Raw genomic sequence first — 18,961 nt, forward strand, 5'->3', positions numbered from 1 at the left:
TGACAAAGTGCAGCAGTAGTCTGTAGTCATGTAAAACAGATACTATATGTTATGTGGCCACTAATATCAAACCATTTTAAAAGCCAGTGAATAGTAGATATTACATAAGTGAAATGACAAACTGGAGCGACATGCATTTCGACATATGAGCTTTTCTTAACAATAAATGTATGTTCCCGTCAAAGCTGTAATAGAACTGTTATCCATCACCGTTAGAGCCGGTATCCTTCCTCTTTTCTTTTCTTTTCTTTTCTTTTAGCCTGTTGTTTCTTAAATGGAGTACAGACCGAACCCGTATACTAATATGTGTAAACAACATTATAAGTCCATATCACAAGATATATAGATCGTCAGTTAACTTCTGAGTAGCTTCCAAGAAGGCATGACAAAGGGTTGAGGTAATAAAATAAAAACAACTTTAACTCTGACGATTGAGCATCTTTTCATTTGATATCCCGGATTTCACACATCATGAAATTGCTACCTGTTAACCGAAATAAGACAATCAAAAGGATAATATACTAGGGATGTAATTGAGTCGAGTCCGAGTCAAGTTTTTGAGTGAATTGCTCGTGAACAGTTTGATTACAGCACTAGATAAAACTACTACAAGATTTATGTACATGCTGCTACCAGAACTCAAATTAGACAGATTGATGTACAATAGGATATATCAAGAGAAGGAATACAATTTATTTAGCCAAATTGCTTGTGCTGTTCTGAGCTGCAAAAAGATTATGCACTACTATGTTATATATTTCCGAATTACTTTAGTCATACATTTTTGCTTGTGCTTTAGTTTCAAACAAGTTTAAAGACCAAAGTAGGGGGATGGGATACAGTCAACAAATTAATCCGACGGTATTGAGGGGATATTAAACCATCATCATTTCAGATGCCGGGCTTTTGGTCCTGAGATGGGATGGACCAAAACTCTGAACAGCTGTACGGATGAAATTGGGGATTTATAAATTATAATCCGGAGAGTAAATGATTGGTGTGTATTAAATTTGGAAATGGGGCAGGGACGGTCAGTAGTATGACTGTCTCTGAACGGTTAATGGCCACGATCTGGCCTCAAAAATTTGTGCGGCTGAGATTACAAGTTGTAACTCGATTTCCACGTCATGTGTGGATCCCACAAAAATTTACTCTAAAGTTACGCGATGTGCAATAAAAGTTACACGATGTACAAAGGAAGTTACTCGCAGTTGAAAATGGCCAAAACCGTCCGGACGGTTGCAGGTGCCCCGAGTCCATTAAATTTATAGGGGAAATGAAATGATGGACAAGTACAACATTTGGTTTAAGTGCTCCCACAGACAGAAAAACAACGAAAGGAAAAGTGAAAAAGAGAGTCTACTAATTAAACAAAACAGGACGACTACTCGCTCTTTCACTTCTTTTGTAGATCGTATGGTTAGGACCTAACAGGCCCCCCTCATCCATCCATCCATCCATCCATCCATCCATCGATAACAAAATGTTAATAAATTTCCACTTAAATCACTCCCAACCCCCACTGTGCAATCCAGCAGATGGGCTCTAGCAACTACCAGACTACTTCCTTCTTTCATTCATATGAGAAAAGTTTTATATTGTACAAATAAATTTGTAGATAGATAGTCAATTAGTCATGGCGTTGGAATTGGCTGGAACCTAAAATAATGGAAACGCCTCTAGGAGCAAGTTCTGTGGTCATTTATGCATGCCCTTTTTCTTGTTCTTTTTTTTTTTTTTCTAAAAAATGGAGCTGCATTTGCACAATTCTTTTTTTTAGGTATCTTAAAATGGAATGGCATCCCATGGAAGCAGTCTAGAAATCTAACTAGTCAAGAGAGGAGGGCATTAATGATTAATCCCATGACCTACAGGTCAATGACAATAGTACATATGGGACTGGGAATTATGTCCAATTAATTGGATGGAAGGAGTCAAGAAATTCCATTTGTCGATGCAGAAGTGCATTGATCCGTTGACCTATAGTTCAGTAATAACAATAATTTTAATTCAAAAAAAATTATGTCGAATTAACTGGAAACATAATAGATTTATTGACGCCAAATTTGTTTTAGTCGTGGTTTAAATTTACATTGAAAACATTCATTCAGGGCATTATTCTCTTGATATGTTGTAGTACATGGTTTGTTCATTTAATACAATATGCTAATTACTTGGATCCGCAATTAATTAAGTGCTCATTCAATTATCGGTCAGCAGTTCAAACGACATACACTCAGTAGTAACTTTTTATCACACTTCACTACTCTTTCGGAAGCGACCAATGTTCCACAGAAAGCATTCTCTCCAACTATCCCAATTCCCTATTCCCAGGGGTAAAAGGTCAAAAGAATGGCAGCGGTGCCAAGAAAGCACGCAACTAATTGAAATTACAGTCTTTTAAATGCCTAAAAGTAGACGAAAAGTGCCTTTTCCTAGACAAGATTACAAGCTTTTAAAGGGTTGATGATTGATGATGCATCAATATGTAGTTTAGTAGCTATCATTACATTAGATAGTATGATTGATAAATTATCATTCGATCATCGCAACAATCGAGTAGTAGCTATTACTATAGTTACTAGTAACATTCATATCAAGAAACATGTACATATGTATATGTCAAAATCCAGACGTAATTCATTTGAATGGAGACATGAAAATGAAATAAGTTCTCTACCTGCTGGGAATCCGAAAGTTTGATGCCACGCCTGTTAGACTCACGCGGTCGTTTATTAGGCAAGATTAGTTGACATGGTAGACTAAAGTTTTGATTCTTCTGCCCTTCGACAAATTGCCACATTATTTTCATGGACCCTCCTCTGCTTTGTTGAAGAGGGGAGACCTCCATCCTGAAAATGATAGTCTAAGGCAATATTATTAATGCACAACAACAACTTTGCCAAAATAAATAAATGAAAAAAGTACCATTTCGGATAATAAGGAGATCAATCCACATATGTTGTTTGGATTGTCATTTTCATTTTTCAAAAATTTTTTTACGTTTTTTTGTGAACATATGTTTTATTCGTATTTTTACCTTGCATACATTAAATTGGCGCAATACATTTTTTTTATATATAAAAACTCTAGAAAATAGCAATCCAAATGGATTCAACGAAAAAAAACATGAAATTAGCTATTTTTGTAAATTCCCAAATAAATTTTTATTAAAATTCTATAAGAGCAAAAAATATATATATATATATATTTGTATAGTCAAGAGTCAACTCGAGCATCCATAGTTTTATAATGGCGTTGTGGTAGTGACCCAGGCTTCAGCAAGTCAAGTTTAAAACTAGACTTAGCTGGTCTTCCTCATGCATGTGCCTGTAGTACTACTCTTCCTTTACTCTGCTTCTCAATTCATCAAAGCTGTTCTTCTTTGACTACTCTGCATTTCACACTACTGTCAATAATCAAATCAAACATCAGTAGTAAATGATTTCATACATTAAACGGACGAGAAAATAAAGACCCAATCGAAAAATGCCAAAACTTTCACCCCCTCACCTCTTTCTCTAGCTTGTGACGACGCTTAATAAAAAAATTCAAACAATTATGCCTTTCATTTTCATGGCACTCCCATTTCTTCCTACCTTCACAAAAGTTGAACAACAGTCTTCTAATGCTGACATCTCGATACAAATAATGGATACCAACAAGAGAACTAGAAGAAATTGAAGATACATATCTATAAATAACCGATTAACAGCTCAGATAATAACATCTACTGAAAATAACACGTCCAAAATCTAGGTGGGTACCTTTTAGCCTCAGCCAGATACTCTGATGATCCATTTCTACCTCGAAATCATGACACGGAACCATCATAATGGTCTTCTACTTCTGAGTATCAAATATCACTCTCGTGAGTTGCTTTATCAACAAATTTCAGTGTCGAATAAAACAAAACAGAGACATTAAAGCCGGAGGCATCCATCAACTCCTAATCCACATTGGGTTCATGGCTAATTGGCCACGGACTAGTACTTTTGCAGCCCGGTGATCCCTCCACCACCAATAGCTTGCACGCTTATGCTAGAGTACTGTACAATAATATCCCAAACAGTTTCGTCCCATGTCTTAGAATTGGCCAGCCAGGGCGGTGAAATCATATCGATCTTCATCCAGAAATAGTACTTGGAAATAAAAATAAGAACAAGTCTCGCTTAAATTAAAAAGAAAAGGAGAAAGACTGCAATAAAAGATGCTTGCTAATTATAGAGAAACAGAGAAGTAACAAGAAGCTGCTATACTACTGTCTCTGTACATCCGAAACCATGGTCACTAGAATATTCATAAGGAAAATAAACTCAGACCATATTTTTCATCCAACATCTTTTCTACTGCTCGTGAAAATTGATCAGTGAAAACTTCTCAACTCACACTTGCACATCTGTAACTTTTCCTAACGTCTTTCTTCGCTCTCCGTTTTCAGCTAATTTCTGTTCCATAAGAAACTTCTGCCGCTGCTTAATAATACCGTCAATCATCCGATTGAAATCTTCGTCGCTCATATTGTCCACCGTGTCAAATGACGTCGCCTTTGGCCTTTCGGTCCTTCCTCGACCGACCTGAACCGTCTCCGATCGTCGGAGCTCTCCCTGCGGCTCCACCGCGATCTCTCTCTTCAGCTTCTCCGACTGCATCCTCTGAAACTTCTCAATCCGTTTTGCAGCCGTCTCTATCGCAGTCGTCACAGCGTCGCATTGCTCCGCCTTCTCCTCCGTCCACAATATGATCTGCTTCTCCTCCGCTTCACCTCCATCGCCGCCTCCTGCGCCTGCAATCACGTCCCTAGTCTCCGGCGTAGCAGGAATTTCTGGCGGAGGAATTTTAACGCCTCCCGAGCCTGCAACTTTTTGCTGTTGAGCATGAGCCTGGCTGTGACGGGCATATTCGTCGTAGAGATCATCGTCGCAGGAGTTCTCGCTACCGGCGCCGGTTCCTCGACAGAGGAAACAGAGCGCGACGATGATGACGTTGCCGATGAGAAAAACGACATGCGGATTAAACAGATAGTTTGCAACTTCGAACAAAATCCTCCCGGAGATTTTCAGCGCTCCGGGAAGACGGGTGGAGGACCAGGAAATCAACAGGAGCGCCACCAAAACTTCCAGAAACTGAAAAAGTTTCATAGTCCTCCGGAAACGGTTATACCTGGCCATCATCTTCGCCTTCTCAAATTTCACGTTGTCGAACACTTGCTCTTGAGAATCCATTTTTAAATCCTCCTCCAAACACGCTGATTAAATCTCGAGTGAGTGCGGGAAATGAAGAAAGTTACTCGGTAAATGGCAGTAGAAGTTAGAAAGAGTCGAGACTATTTGTGAGGGGGCGGTGGATTTAAGAAAGGAAGGAGAGAATTTGGAAAAGAGAAATGATCAGCGGGAGTTAATTTGGAAAAGGGGAGAAGGGAGAAAGGAAAAGGGAAGCGAGTAGAAGCAATATATGCAGAAGTGCATATAACTATAGAAACTGATACTATCATATGCATAGAAGCACAGAGGAGAGGAAAACACACACACACACACGCGCGCGCACAGTAGGAGAAAGATTGATAGGCAATTTGTTGGTGTAAATGAGACGGTATGGTAGGTTTTGGATGCTCGAATGAATTTTGTGTTTGGTTATGGAAGAAATGCTCTGATGATGGAAGGAAAGTTTACAGAGCAAGGCATGGTTTTATAGGCGCAGAGCGGGGAAGAGAATCGTCGGGGTCCATGGGGTAAGTGGAGCCAAGAGAAACTTGTTTTTTGTATTTCTTTTTCTTATTTTTTTTTTTCTCTTGTGGTTGTTTTTTGAAAAGTTCTACACTCACTGCTATTATGGTTTATGACTTTCTCGCTCTTTCTTTTCTTCTCTCATGCTATGATTTACGAATTGTGACTCTCCTTTCCATTTTCTTCACATATGGTTGTCTTCTTGGCTCTTTTTTAGAGCAACAAGGAGGCTTGGCTTACAATTCACTAGTTACTTTTCCGGGACATGAACAATAATTGTATGCTACTACTATCATATCTAATTACACGGGACGATGAAGAGGGTCAATTAACAATTATGCGGAGCGTGTTTGGACACTGAATTATTTAATACTTTTTACAATATGATACACATATTTGCTCGTAACCCTGTTTCATGCGGATAAAAGCTTTATATTTATTCATTATTGATTGATCGTAACCCTGTTTCATGCCGATAAAGCCTTACATTTACTCATTATTGGTGCAAATCAATACTTAGAACACCCTGCTATGCTATCGAGCATTTTTTTTCTCTCCAATTGAATGATTCATTGTCACTTGAGCAATCTTTTGAGAGAGGTTGATGTTTCTATTTGAAAAGTTCTTTAGTTAGGGAATTAGAGAGAAAAAGTTTTTTTTTTAAAAAAAAAAAAAGGGAAAAAGGACAGTGGTGGTTTTTGCTAATAAAACAGGGTGGTTGTACGGTGGGAGGAAGTGTGAAGTGACAATTTTGTTTGTAACATAACCGCGTGTGAGCCAAACCGGGGCAGAGTGTAAAGCCGCGAGACCAACTGACCAAGACCACGCCCACGCGTGGACTAGTAGTCTAGTACCGTACCTAAGTTAGTTTTTGGGTACAGCTTTGCTTTGTCAGTTTGTCTGAGGACGGGATGTTCTTCCTACAACCTCTAGGCTTTTTCGCTTTTAAATTATGCTGTTGGGTTTGTTATGTTTCTCAGAGCTCAGAAACCAGGAAAAGAATCAGGCCAAAGATTATTGAGATTTTTCTTCTTTTGCCTTTTGGGGAAATTTTGCTTCCTTCTTTCCACATTTGGTGCTTGAATTACTAAATTCTTATGCCCCTAGTGTACAGTAATCAGTAATGGTTGTCTGGCCTGGTGTGCAATAATGGTTTTGAAGATGTTGATGAACAGAGGACTTGGTATGCGGTGTGATGCTTGTATACCTACTACTGTAATCTTGTGAGTCCCATGCAATGCCCAAAAACGAACAGTGCGTGATCCCAAGCCACTACAAAAGAGGATACTTGTGCTGCGAACAATAACGATGCATTTGATAAAGCTGAATTCTGAATTCATTAAATTATTGAATTGTTAAGTATTAAATTAAATACATATGAGTGTATATCACATTCAATGACGAGTGAATTTCTTATCGCTTATTTTTTGGAACAAGTTTTGCTGTGTACTTAGATGCTCAATTTTTTGTTATCAAATGCGTCTGAACATATTAAAATCTGAATTCATTAATTTTAAGTGCTAAATTGAGTTATCAAACAGGATTTAAATTCTTCTCTTTAGTGTAAAAGAAAAAAAAGTAGCGGAGTAGTAAAAGATTGAAGTCGGTTCAAAAATCTCGTTACCTATTGTGATAGGATCCTGTAATTGGACATGACACAGACTCTCTATCTTAGCATATAGTAGAATTGATCTATGAATAATGGATATCACGGCTTGAGATTATGATTAGGTGCAAATTTTTTTTGTTGCCTTAAAAGACGTGCACAATTATATGGTATTCAACTTTGAGGGACTGAATTACTAGCTAGTAGTAGTAGTAGAAGTGGTTGGTGACTGAGCGAAACTTTCCTTGAAGGCACGGTTATGTTGCAATGAGCCTTCCATCTTCACATGCTTGCCAGTTGCCATCAGTGTTTCATACAAGTACGAATTGAGTACTACTTCTACTACTACTATTTTGCATTTTCTGAATTACTACATCTACTGCTACTACTTGTTTATTTAGCAACCAGAAACAAATCTGCATGCGACCAATTCCTGTGGGATGGTAGAGCTCACCAGCCATCAAAAACCTGTCCAGCAACAAAAACATTAGATGCCAAAAAATGCAGCAGGCTGGCTGGCTGATTTGACCTGTCTAAGACCGAGAGGAGGGTCTGTAATGGTTGAAAAATTTTAAGTAAGTTAAAATCGATTGTTTCTTCACGTCCCACTGTCGACTCGACGACGGTGCCCAGCACCTCACCCTTCCCGACGGGGGCCGCCAGTCCACTTCCTTCCTTCCTCCTACCCTCTCAGCTATTTCAATCATCATGGCCAAAAAGACAATATCATTAGAGGCTAATAATCTGATACCCTCTCAGCTATTTCAATCATCATTGCCACTTCCTTCCTTCCCCCCTTTTTTTTATATATTTTTGACAGGGAATGAAAAATGTAGCTGAACGAAATGTGGTAGAATATATATATATATATATGTTTAGCAAACTCTTTAACTGCCATACAATTAATTATACACTCAAGTAAAAGAATTAAATCTTTTTTTTTTTTTTGCATATGTCTTTCTTGAGATTGTCCAATGTGTTCATTCACATGATAAATTAGATAATGACTTGCGTGTAGTGAAAATACAACGACTGTTCAAAGCCCATATTTAATATCTTTTACAAAGGTAAGGAAACAAACGGGCAAGAATTGGAATTCGAACCCTGGAATAAAGACCAATTTTTGTGACATTAATATACCTGTTGAATCAGGTTCGGTAAATATTTGTAAAGAATTGGGGGGGTCGCATTAATTAAACATGGTATCTGTTTAAGGAAAATTATAGTACTAAAATCTCGGGTTTCTTGTCCGCTTTTTCTTCTTTCTTCCGCCATTCAAAATCATTGCGGTGAATATACTTTTGAAGCCAAAAAGAAAAAGTGAAACTTCACAAAGAAAAGGAGCAGTGAAACGAAAGAAAAGATCACTCCGATACAAATTCAGGTCATTGACGTGAAGATGAAGAGTCCAATTATGTGTTGCATCATGCATGGGAAAGTCATGAAATTTAGGTGAAAAGAAAGCTAAAAGTAGCCTAACACTAATGTACTTTGAGACCTTTCCTACAAGACAAGACAAAACAAACCCATGAACTCGAACTCGTGTGGATCTGGATCATCGACCTAAGGCTGCTCCCAAATCCCGACCATGATTTGAGATCATCACACATTTACTTCAACTTGCATTTGCCCTGAAATTTGAATACCCGGCCCCTTCATGTCACGCGTTACCTATCATCCCCATTGCTACCTCCACCTTTCTCCAATTCCCATTCATGACGTACATGACCCAAAGAAGAAAAGAATCATTATCTGGTCTGAGATGGATTCTGGCATTCATTTTTTCCTTTTTTAACTTGGCCTTGCCCACTTCACGTAGACTGCATAACAAGATTTATTACTGATTAACCTATAAGGTTTCCGGCCTCCCTTGCAAGAATTGGAAAAAAAAAAGGGAGAAAATTGGATTAGGTGATAAGATAAGAAAGACGGTACGTATGTAAAAGATCATAAATTTAAGATCTCGAACGACAAAAATACTATGTATGTGACCGAACTTAGAGGCTAATGATTTACATCAAGTAACATACTTGATGTAATCCATAACCAAGGCTCGAACGACAAAAAAACTTTCTTCTTCACGTGTATATGTCGAACTAATATACGAAGAACCCCCCCCCCCCCCCCCCAAATAAAAAAACAAACAAAAGAAAAAAAAACAACAGGAGAAGCTTTGATGAGTCAAAACTTGACAAGTGCCTAGCCCAGTATGTTGCTTTCTCCCTTCACCGACGGGCAAGCAAGGGAAGCATACACTGCTATTCCAAATTGACCATGGATATCTACTTTCGACGGAGGAAAATGACTGGAGGCACCCGTCAAACACGCCATTTCTATTGCATCTCTTCATGAATTTAAAGAAAACCTTGTCACGATTCCTAGTGCTCTTTGCGTTCATTCACGAGCTATATATATACCCTTTTTGGATTAATCAAAATTACTTTTGTTTTATCCAGCTACATAGTTCTTTTTTCCCCCCGGTAAGACTTATTGCCATTTTCCGATGATATTATTTTATGTACATTGGTACTGCTATAATATAGTCAATTTTTGTGTTTGTACAAAAGAATCCTAGATTAATCTTTTAGGGTTCTATGGAATATCGTTTAATGTGATTTTAAACCTAAAGGTCGATCTGTATTCTCTTTTGCATGCAAGAATTGTTTTTTTGATAAAAAAGAAGTCAATATTATTAATAAACTACATGAAAATCGTCCAACATGATTTTCTTAACAAAATAATCTATATTAATGGCAGAAAATATATTATTGACTATGTCACAGACATATTTGATCTGAAAAATCATTAGAATTAATAGAGTTACAAAATATAAAAGATTATACTGTAAATTACAAATCATCAAATCTGACCAATTGAACGAGTTGCTCCATAGAAATTTGTGCATATCTATTCTCTCAGATCTGCTATCCAACTGATTTAAGTTCAAAACTGATGTTGACATCTGACGAGAAGACCAAAAAATTCTAAATCTAACATATAGATCTAAAACAACTCTTAGATTTGAGAAAAAATAATAAAAACTAAACAAAACTCTCACTAGGATAACGTAGTAGAGAAGAAAACTCTCACTAAAATACACTAGGAGAGACTTTATTAAATAAAAAGTAAGAACAATAGGAGATGAAGGGAAACCTAAGTTTAAGGCCAAGATCTTGATTTAAGGCCAATGTCTCCCTCCTATGGAAGAAGAACAGTAGAGAAAAGGTTGAGGGTAAAGAGGAATGTATGACAAGAATTGTTTTAATTGGCTGCCATGTATATGTTTATACGTAAATTCATTCTTGTCCATTCAGGCATGGAAATGCAGGGGATAGCTTTTACAAGCCCAATTGGCAATTTTCTTTGATGACTGAAAAAGCAGAGAGACCAATACCTATTAAGAAACAATGAAGCTAGCTAGAATTAGAAGAGTTGGTTTTACTCCAATGCTTTTCTTTTTCATTCCGGGGAAATCTGTGCTTGGTCTTTTCATGGCAAATAGGTCTTGCAGAATTTAATTTAACACATTGCATGTATTGTAGCATCCCAAACAGTTCAATTCTGCAATTCATCCAATGCCGACATTATCCGTTTAGATTGCCCCCAAAAAAAAGTCACTAATTCTCATCAAGAATTGAGGAGACGTGGCACCACAAAAGATTATCGTTCTTCTCCTCATGTCATTATCTTTGAGTTTCGTGTTTAAGGAAAAGAAAAGGAGAATTTTATCCAACTAGAAAAGAAAAAAATGAAAGGTACTTCTGGATGAGCGTTGCTGAGGAACCATTAATTAGCTTCTCCAAATCCGTAGTTAAAAGCCTTTACAAAAGATTAAGTAGAACACGAGTCAAGGCTTTCGGCTCTTAATGATGAAAGAGTGATTGAAATTAGGTAAAGGCGATTTAATTTATCTGCCGAAGCTACGGATTTGCTTGGAAAGAATAACCCAATATAAAGGGGTCCCATCCCATCCAATAAGAGGATCATAATTCATGATAATATATCTCCAGGGTTTATTTGAAGAAGGACAGTTTGAAGCATGATGCCCATCCAAGGCAATCATGAACCTTTCCAAGCCACCATTTCTAATCCCTTTTAGGGTTAATCATGCTTCTTTGAATCATTTTGCTTCCCACTGAACTGATATCAAGCGTTGTGGTTTAGCCACTACATAACCCTGCTCATCCTTTGCTCTTATTAAATCAATCACCAGTGTGCAATAGAACCAGAAAGTGATAGCTATATGTACATGTCCTAAAAAAAAAAGGTAGTGTCAATCACGAATTGAATCTCAATTTAACCACTTTCCATTACTTTTTGCCCAAGTTTTGTACAGGCATGCCACTAGTCCTAGTTTATTGAGGCAAGAAATGTCACTAGTCCCAGTTTATTGAGGCAAGAAATTGCTAATAAGGAAAGATTTTTTTATCTTTATTTTTTCTGTGAAGAGGCTAATAAGGGCAATTATTATGGATTTGGTTAACAAACAGAGAATTAATATGCTTGTAGGGTTCTCTTTTGATCGTTAAATTAAACATCTGAGTAGCTCCTTAGAAAAAAAAAACATCTGAGTTTAGCAAGTGTTGACTGGAGATGGATAAAATGCTCTTATTGATTCAGAACATTTTTAACGATGAAAATTGTGGTGGCTAAGGCTTCCTTTCTTTGGTTGTAGTGGTTGAATTGAATGGAAGGGCGGAAAGGAACAGCTTTACCCCAAACGCCTCATAGTCAATTCACTGCCGTCACCTGTATCTAAATTGCAACATGAAAATCTATAGCACTATCCATCGTTCACATCACCCATTCGGCACATACAATAATGCAAGAAACTTTAGCGAATGGAACGAAATTACCTCAAATTTTGGACGAAAGTAACATCATCCAAATTGCCTCTAGAATACACTAACTATAAGAGATGGACAGATGTTTGCGTACTTAGTAGTACTGAAGGAGATCGAGGGCCTCTCTCTTGACAGCTCAACAGGCAAAGTTTAACGCAGTTGGGAAAAAGCAACACCTTGGGTTATCGGTTAGAGATTTAACTGTCGGATTGATGCAACACAACCAGCAATAAACTAAAGTATTAATCTGGTGTATTATGCACCCAGCTTTTGACTTCTTTCTCTTTTTTTTTCCCTGCTCTGATCAATAAATTGCATTTTTTTTTTTAAAGAGGGCAGGGCTGCCAATGAATTCTAGCAGCAATTAGACACTTTTAAGAGCAGTGCATGGAACCCATTCTGGTCTAACTTTCTTCTTCAGCGAATTGTAAAGTTTAACATGAAAGATGAAGAAAGAAAAGTCGGTGACCCATCATCCATCATATAATTAATACTCCAGTAAAAGCATAAGCATCATTGGGTAATTCATTCATTTTCCACAGCAACTTTTAGAGAGAACACATAATTAATTAACGTACGAGTTCAAATGTTGCTTTAATATCACACCAATTTTTCCAGTAGTAATAATTTACAATGCATTTCTTCCAGTGATTAGCGAGTAGTGATACTACAAAAATTATGAATTCTTAGAGAGTAAGGAACCACAGTATGTCACATTATACCCATGCCAATATTCTCTCTTTTTTTCGTTTGACGTGAAAGGCAGGCTTCCAAGGCAGCAATAATAAATATTCCATCCCACCAGAAGGTAATAATGCAGGACCAAACTTGTTCCTCAAAGTGCCACGATCCCTAGCAGCCTGCACAAAACTCTTTTGATTTGATGTTTTAGATTCCCCCTTCGGTCCCAATCAAATCAAATGAACCTCTTTTTGTTATGCTTCCTCTTTACAAATTACGACGGCCCAAAAATCAAACTCACTTTAACGTGGAGTGTGAATTGATCACACACCGGCAAAAGCAGGTGCGGGCATGACTTTGGATAAATGGTTGCAAGAAAATGCCAAAAAACGAGAACCAACCCGTTAAATACGGCAGTCCGAAGCCAATTATGCCTGGAGAACCATTACTGTTAAACAATGCTATGCTAGTGGCAAGTTTTAAGGGAAAACTGCTTAACAAACTATCATAGCTGCGTGTGTGGGAAATTTATGTTCAGATTCTTTTCTGCCATCCAATTAACATCTTTAATTCTTGGCAGGCGGCTATAAGGAGGGTAATCACGAGATGGCAAACGTAGTAGTACCAGACAATCCGACTTCAAGAGGATAAACAAAAATGGCAGGGACGAGTGGAAGAAACCTCGAGCTATGGAGTAAACATAAAGAGTCTTTTGATTCAGCAGACCCATGAATTTTTTCCTCGCTATCGGTTCATGGAACTGCGCTATGACATTGACGCTTCCCGTTTTGGAAAATTTACTTAAAACGCTACAACCGGTTGTACTAATCCAAGATTTATGAAGCTCATCCACTAGCTTTGAGGCACAGGATGTCAGTAGCCAGTCGAAAAGAATACAAATGACTATGGAACTCAAGATTTCCAAATGTTGGGAGATCCAAATATTTATCTTCTTCTTTCATCCCGGTAAGGTCCTTCACTTTCTTGATCCTTCAAGAAGCCTAAGAATGCAAGAAAGCCGAAAAAGAAGAATCCTCCAGACCAATTGCCTCCACCTCCACCGCCACCACCTCCACCATCACCATCATCACCGGGTGGAAATCCAGTCCCACCATCATCTAGTTCTGGAGATTTTTCCTTCCCTGGCATTCAGTACAACATCCACCATCTCAGAAATCCTTGATAGCAATCAGATTATCAGAGGCAAACTATATTTGTCATGCTTATGAAATCAAAAAAAAAAAATTTTATTGCTCTATAGGTTCTATATTTGCATGTTTAGTTTCTCAGAAATTTCACGCCGAGGAGAAATTCTGGTTCTTGGTAGCCTAATATATAAAGGCATGTCAATACAAGCAGCTGATTATGTTGCAAACACGGATATCTTGGACAGCCATAAAAAGGTTACCTTGAACAGGAGCGACAGTAATTGTCGATGATTGCCGTGTAACTGTTTGGGTCTGCCCTTCCGCGCATGTTGCATTCTTAGAAAAAGAAATAAAAACCAAATTATCAACTCATATATTGCTAATCATTTTGCTTACTGAAGTAATACAAACTGAAGGTAGACCCAGAAAATATACTGACACATCCTCAGACTTATGCATGATAACTTTTACTGATTATTGTCGCCTATCAACACCACTAATCTACCAACAGCCAACTCTCGGAAGTCATGCACTAGCCTGTAAGCCTAATTAACCCTACCTGAACGCAATGCCAGAGTTCCCTGGCCTAAATAGTGTGAGCTTTTTTTTTTTCTTTTTGGTTGGGAGAGTGGGGAGTGGAGAGAGAGACGAGCTAACATTGAACCTTTTTCTTTTCCTTTTATTTATTTTTTGGCTCATTGTACAGAAGGATTCGCGATGAGTAAATAATCAGTTAGATGAGACTCAGACAAATTCTCATTTCAAAAACATCACAGAGAAAGCAAAGATTCTTTTAAAAAAAAAAAAAAGATGAGGAAGTAAAGACTGTTGATGTTGAATATATGATTGTTAAACAACACCGGCATAGATTATCTCCAGATAACTTATAGGCAAAGTAAGATTACCAGGGCAGCAGAACATATTATGGAAGTTTGCTTTGTTCGAATAGCATGATTGATGGGTGTTCTCTTGTCAAGAGGCCGAAACCGTAAAGACATTGGTTTCAGTCCAACAGGACCACATCCAATATGCTTGATTTTCACTGGCCATCTATCCTCTGCTTTTACTGCACCAAAAAGGCCTCTAATATGAGAAAAGATGAAATGAAGAACAAAAGCATATATGGACCAAATGCAGATTTAATAAATCTATAAAACACATGAATAAGAACTCACAAAGACTTGGCACAAGGACAGTGTTAATCACCATAGAAGGGTATCATAAAAATGTCACCAGAAACACACTAGGGAGATTCCCTGAGATCTCATGTCATATGCTCATAAGTCTCCTGTGCAATTACCACAATATACAAGTGTGCAGAACTATGACCTAGCTCATTTACAAGATTAAACAACAATCTACTGCCTACAACCAAACACTGCCAAGGACACGAATCACATCCTCATCTACGTCTGCTCGCACACATAGTAATACAATCAACTACATTAAGCTAACCCATCAAAATTACAGAAGTGCATGTATTTGGCCTAGAAATTCACAAAGTATGCTTGGGGCACAATTTTAACTTGAAGTTCAGTAAACAATCTATGCTGTAAAGCTACACATGAATGCATTAATTTGGACATATGACGGATGAAACAAAGAAGCAAGTTTGTCAAATAATAGTAATTGACCAACTTCTCATGCAGGTTCTATATGCCTGACTACAAAATGTTTGCAGTTTCCACCACTTCTCAGAGTTCTAAACTTAGAGGAATCCACCAAGGCTCAACTAACTGTGCATAGTAAGAGAGCCCTTTTGTGCTCATAATGTTGTTTTTAAATTAACAAATGACCATTCTTCCATGTTTGAGGGTTTCAACCCTAAAACTTGATAGTCAAGATTCAACCCTACTGATTTACAACATTTTTTTGAATAAGCATAGATCCAAAATCCTTAATGCTTCTGTATGATCCTTATCCTTGTGAAAGATATTGTTTCCACTAAGATGTGCTCCCAGGAAGCAAAATTAAGACAACAGAAAGGTCCAAAGGCACCAGATGTTTGCAGGCAGAGTACAAGTGATATACACAAAGTTTCACAGTCTATGGATTTATGTATTTATGCTATTTTTGACTTTCCATCTAACATTCATACCACTACAAAGTACCCAGTACAAAATTCGTGTCCTTATGCTTAGAAACTCAGAAGAATCCCAGTTTCCTTCTCTCAATTATTATGGCATCAACATACAGCATTCAAATCTCAAATGTTGATTGCTGGCTAATAAAGTTGCTGATTTCCTCTCTTAAGGTTATGCAGTGACTGAATAAGTAGCCAAAGATGTAAGACAACACGTAAATTAAATAACTACGGAAAAGAGTATCAACGTCATTTTAAGAAAGAGTACGGAAGTTCATTTTAAGAAAGAGTGCCCCTCATTCTACCAGAAAAAATGTTTAACTAAACAAGGATATCCCCATGTACACACACGTCTTCACTCAAAATCCAAGAGCTGCACTCTATGAACCTAAGCACATAGCCCTATGAATTCCAGACTGTATAAGTGCAACACAACAAAAGCACTGATAAATCACAGGCAGCTCAGAAACAAAAGAATTGTCAACCATCTGTTTCACATGATAAAGACAAGATATCAATGTCATTAAATAGAACTTATACACACCTGTGGCTAAAGTAGATGTGCCGGCACTTGTGCATGCCATCAAAGACATTCTGTCAATAGATGATATGACCTGAAAGTATAGCCACAAGTAACTATGCTATCAACAATAGAAAAATTTTTCGAAAAAAGTAAATAGATGCCCAGTTTAATACATATTCATCCTATTTTCCAGGCATTCCTGTGACAACTCCATCCTGGATGAACGAAACTTAATTTTAATCTCCCAAAGTTCAATCAAGAAGAACATCTAAGAGGCCACCCATATTGGTACTTAGTTTGTGTAATTAAATTTCAATAGATTGTCAACATGATACACTTCCTATCTTGCAAAAATATCACATTTTTCACAATAAATGAAACTCAATCCAGGGAAAGGTCTTGGTTTAACCTAGCAGAACGAAAACATCAATTATTAAACTTGTTCGTGAAATTAAAAAAAAAATCTTGAATAGAGAAATAATAAGAAAAAGAGCACAATTTTTCCACATCCCAAATTAAAAGGGCGCTGATTTTCGTGTTGAATGATTAGCTGCTACAAAGTAGCAAAAAGAAATCTAATCCAGCAGAAGGAAAAAGTAAAAAAGAACCATTAATCATTCAATTGCTTTCCCAGCTCGAATTCTAACATATCCAAACTTATCCGAGCTATAATCGAGCTATTAAGGTTATCAACAAAGTCGACCCTCTGAATCAAAAAAAAAAAAAAAAACGGAATACTAAACGAAACCAATCCCAGCCCTCCAATATTCCCACTAGTTTAAATCTATAGGACCAACAATCAATATATAACAGAGAGAGGAAAGGGAGGGAATTGAAGAGAGACCTTACCCTGTTGTTGTTGTTGTTGTTGTTGTTGTTGTTGTAGAAGGCAACAGCTGAGACTAAACGTGAGAGCAGATTGAACGAGACTTTTGGGGCAAACAATCGAACAGATCCAAGAAAAGAAAAGAGGGGAAAGGGTTTGCGAAGCTGCAGACGAACTATCCACTTATCTTCTAAGATTATTGCTTTGAACCGCCATATTTTTCCATTCTATGGGCACGTTACGATTGGATGGCGCTTCCAAAGTATACTATTGGTTTTCTTTTCTTTTTTTTTTCCCCCTTAAAAGAGAGACTATTGCTTCTTCTTTTTTTCTTAAGCCCAAAAAAAATTTAATTGGACGGAAGGTTCTGGACCCTCGAGTACAAATATTTCAAGTTTTGTTCCGCCTATGAATTTAAGAAATTAGTAGTGTTACAATAAGGAGATTTTCACTAATCGAAAACGGAATAACCTTTCCTTTCTCCTTTTCTTTTCCTTTTTTTTCCCTGTTTGAGAAAACTTTGTTGGATTGTACTTGCTAATAAAAAGAAACAAAGTTTAATTGAAGAATCAATTAAAAAAAATGAAAAATCGTTCAAAACGTCTCTCACATTTTATAATATGACTTTTTTCGTCCCTCACTTTTAAAAGTGTAATTTTACGTCCCTTACAAATTCACATTGACCAAATTTGGTCCCTACCTAGGTTTCCGACTAATTTTTTGCCGGAATCTACCATGCGACTTGTATGTGATCATTTTTTAAGGGCAAAATTGTCAAATCAAATTTTTACATAATCTGATTCATAGTCCCTCACATTTCACAAAATGAATTTTTTCGTCTCTAACATTTTATAAAATAAATTGTTTTGTTTCTGACATTTCAAAAAACCCACGTATATGTATATTTGATTTTACCTAAACAGTATGAATAACATGTAATTTATCTCTATTGGATTTCAGCTAAACATGCTAATCGTAGTTATACATATACTATTCAATAGATATATATAGGGGTTTAAAACTAATAATTTTGTTTGAAACCCATGTATATATTTATATGATTTCACCATTTGAACCTATTCAATATTTGTAACCTTTCTCTTTTGGTAATAATTTATTTATTGAGTTGCATAATAAGATCATCTAATTAATGGGTTCTAACTCAAATTCTATAATTGTGCTAACAAATTTCAGTTTAAATCTGAAATTTCTACTCGACACTTTTAAGACCAACAGTTAAATTACTTGCCTTGTGATTGTTTTAAAATTTGAAAGTGCCAATCATTTATTTCTTTTTGTCATACTTTTCTTTTGTTTACTTTTTCAATCCAAATTTAATTTGATATAAACACTCGATAATATTTAGGATTAAATGTCTTCTTTATTTTCAAATTTCGAGTAAAAGAAAATGAATATAAGTGAAAAATTAACAAATTTTTTACACCTATGTATATATCTATTTGATTTCACTTGAGTAGTACGAATAGTATGTAATATATCTCTATTTGATTTCACATGCTATTA

General features: G+C 36.8%; 2 protein-coding genes across 2 annotated transcripts; both read right to left on the bottom strand.

Moving 5' to 3' along the window:
• Positions 1-4,385: 4,385 nt before the first annotated feature.
• On the bottom strand, positions 4,386-5,225 carry LOC113749199. The gene has a single exon (XM_027292877.1). It carries the CDS (start codon positions 5,223-5,225, stop codon positions 4,386-4,388), a length of 840 nt encoding a protein of 279 aa, XP_027148678.1.
• An 8,303-nt stretch (positions 5,226-13,528) lies between these two features.
• LOC113749067 (protein YELLOW LEAF 1, choloroplastic-like) lies at positions 13,529-17,656 on the bottom strand. The gene is made up of 5 exons (XM_027292713.1): positions 17,461-17,656; positions 16,633-16,702; positions 14,911-15,071; positions 14,266-14,341; positions 13,529-13,999 (listed from the first exon to the last, which is right to left on the bottom strand). Exons 2-5 carry the CDS (start codon positions 16,679-16,681, stop codon positions 13,803-13,805), a joined length of 483 nt encoding a protein of 160 aa, XP_027148514.1. The 5' UTR covers positions 16,682-16,702; positions 17,461-17,656; the 3' UTR covers positions 13,529-13,802.
• Positions 17,657-18,961: the final 1,305 nt, after the last annotated feature.

This window comes from Coffea eugenioides, chromosome 10 (assembly GCF_003713205.1).
Source record: "Coffea eugenioides isolate CCC68of chromosome 10, Ceug_1.0, whole genome shotgun sequence".
Taxonomy (NCBI): domain Eukaryota; kingdom Viridiplantae; phylum Streptophyta; class Magnoliopsida; order Gentianales; family Rubiaceae; genus Coffea; species Coffea eugenioides.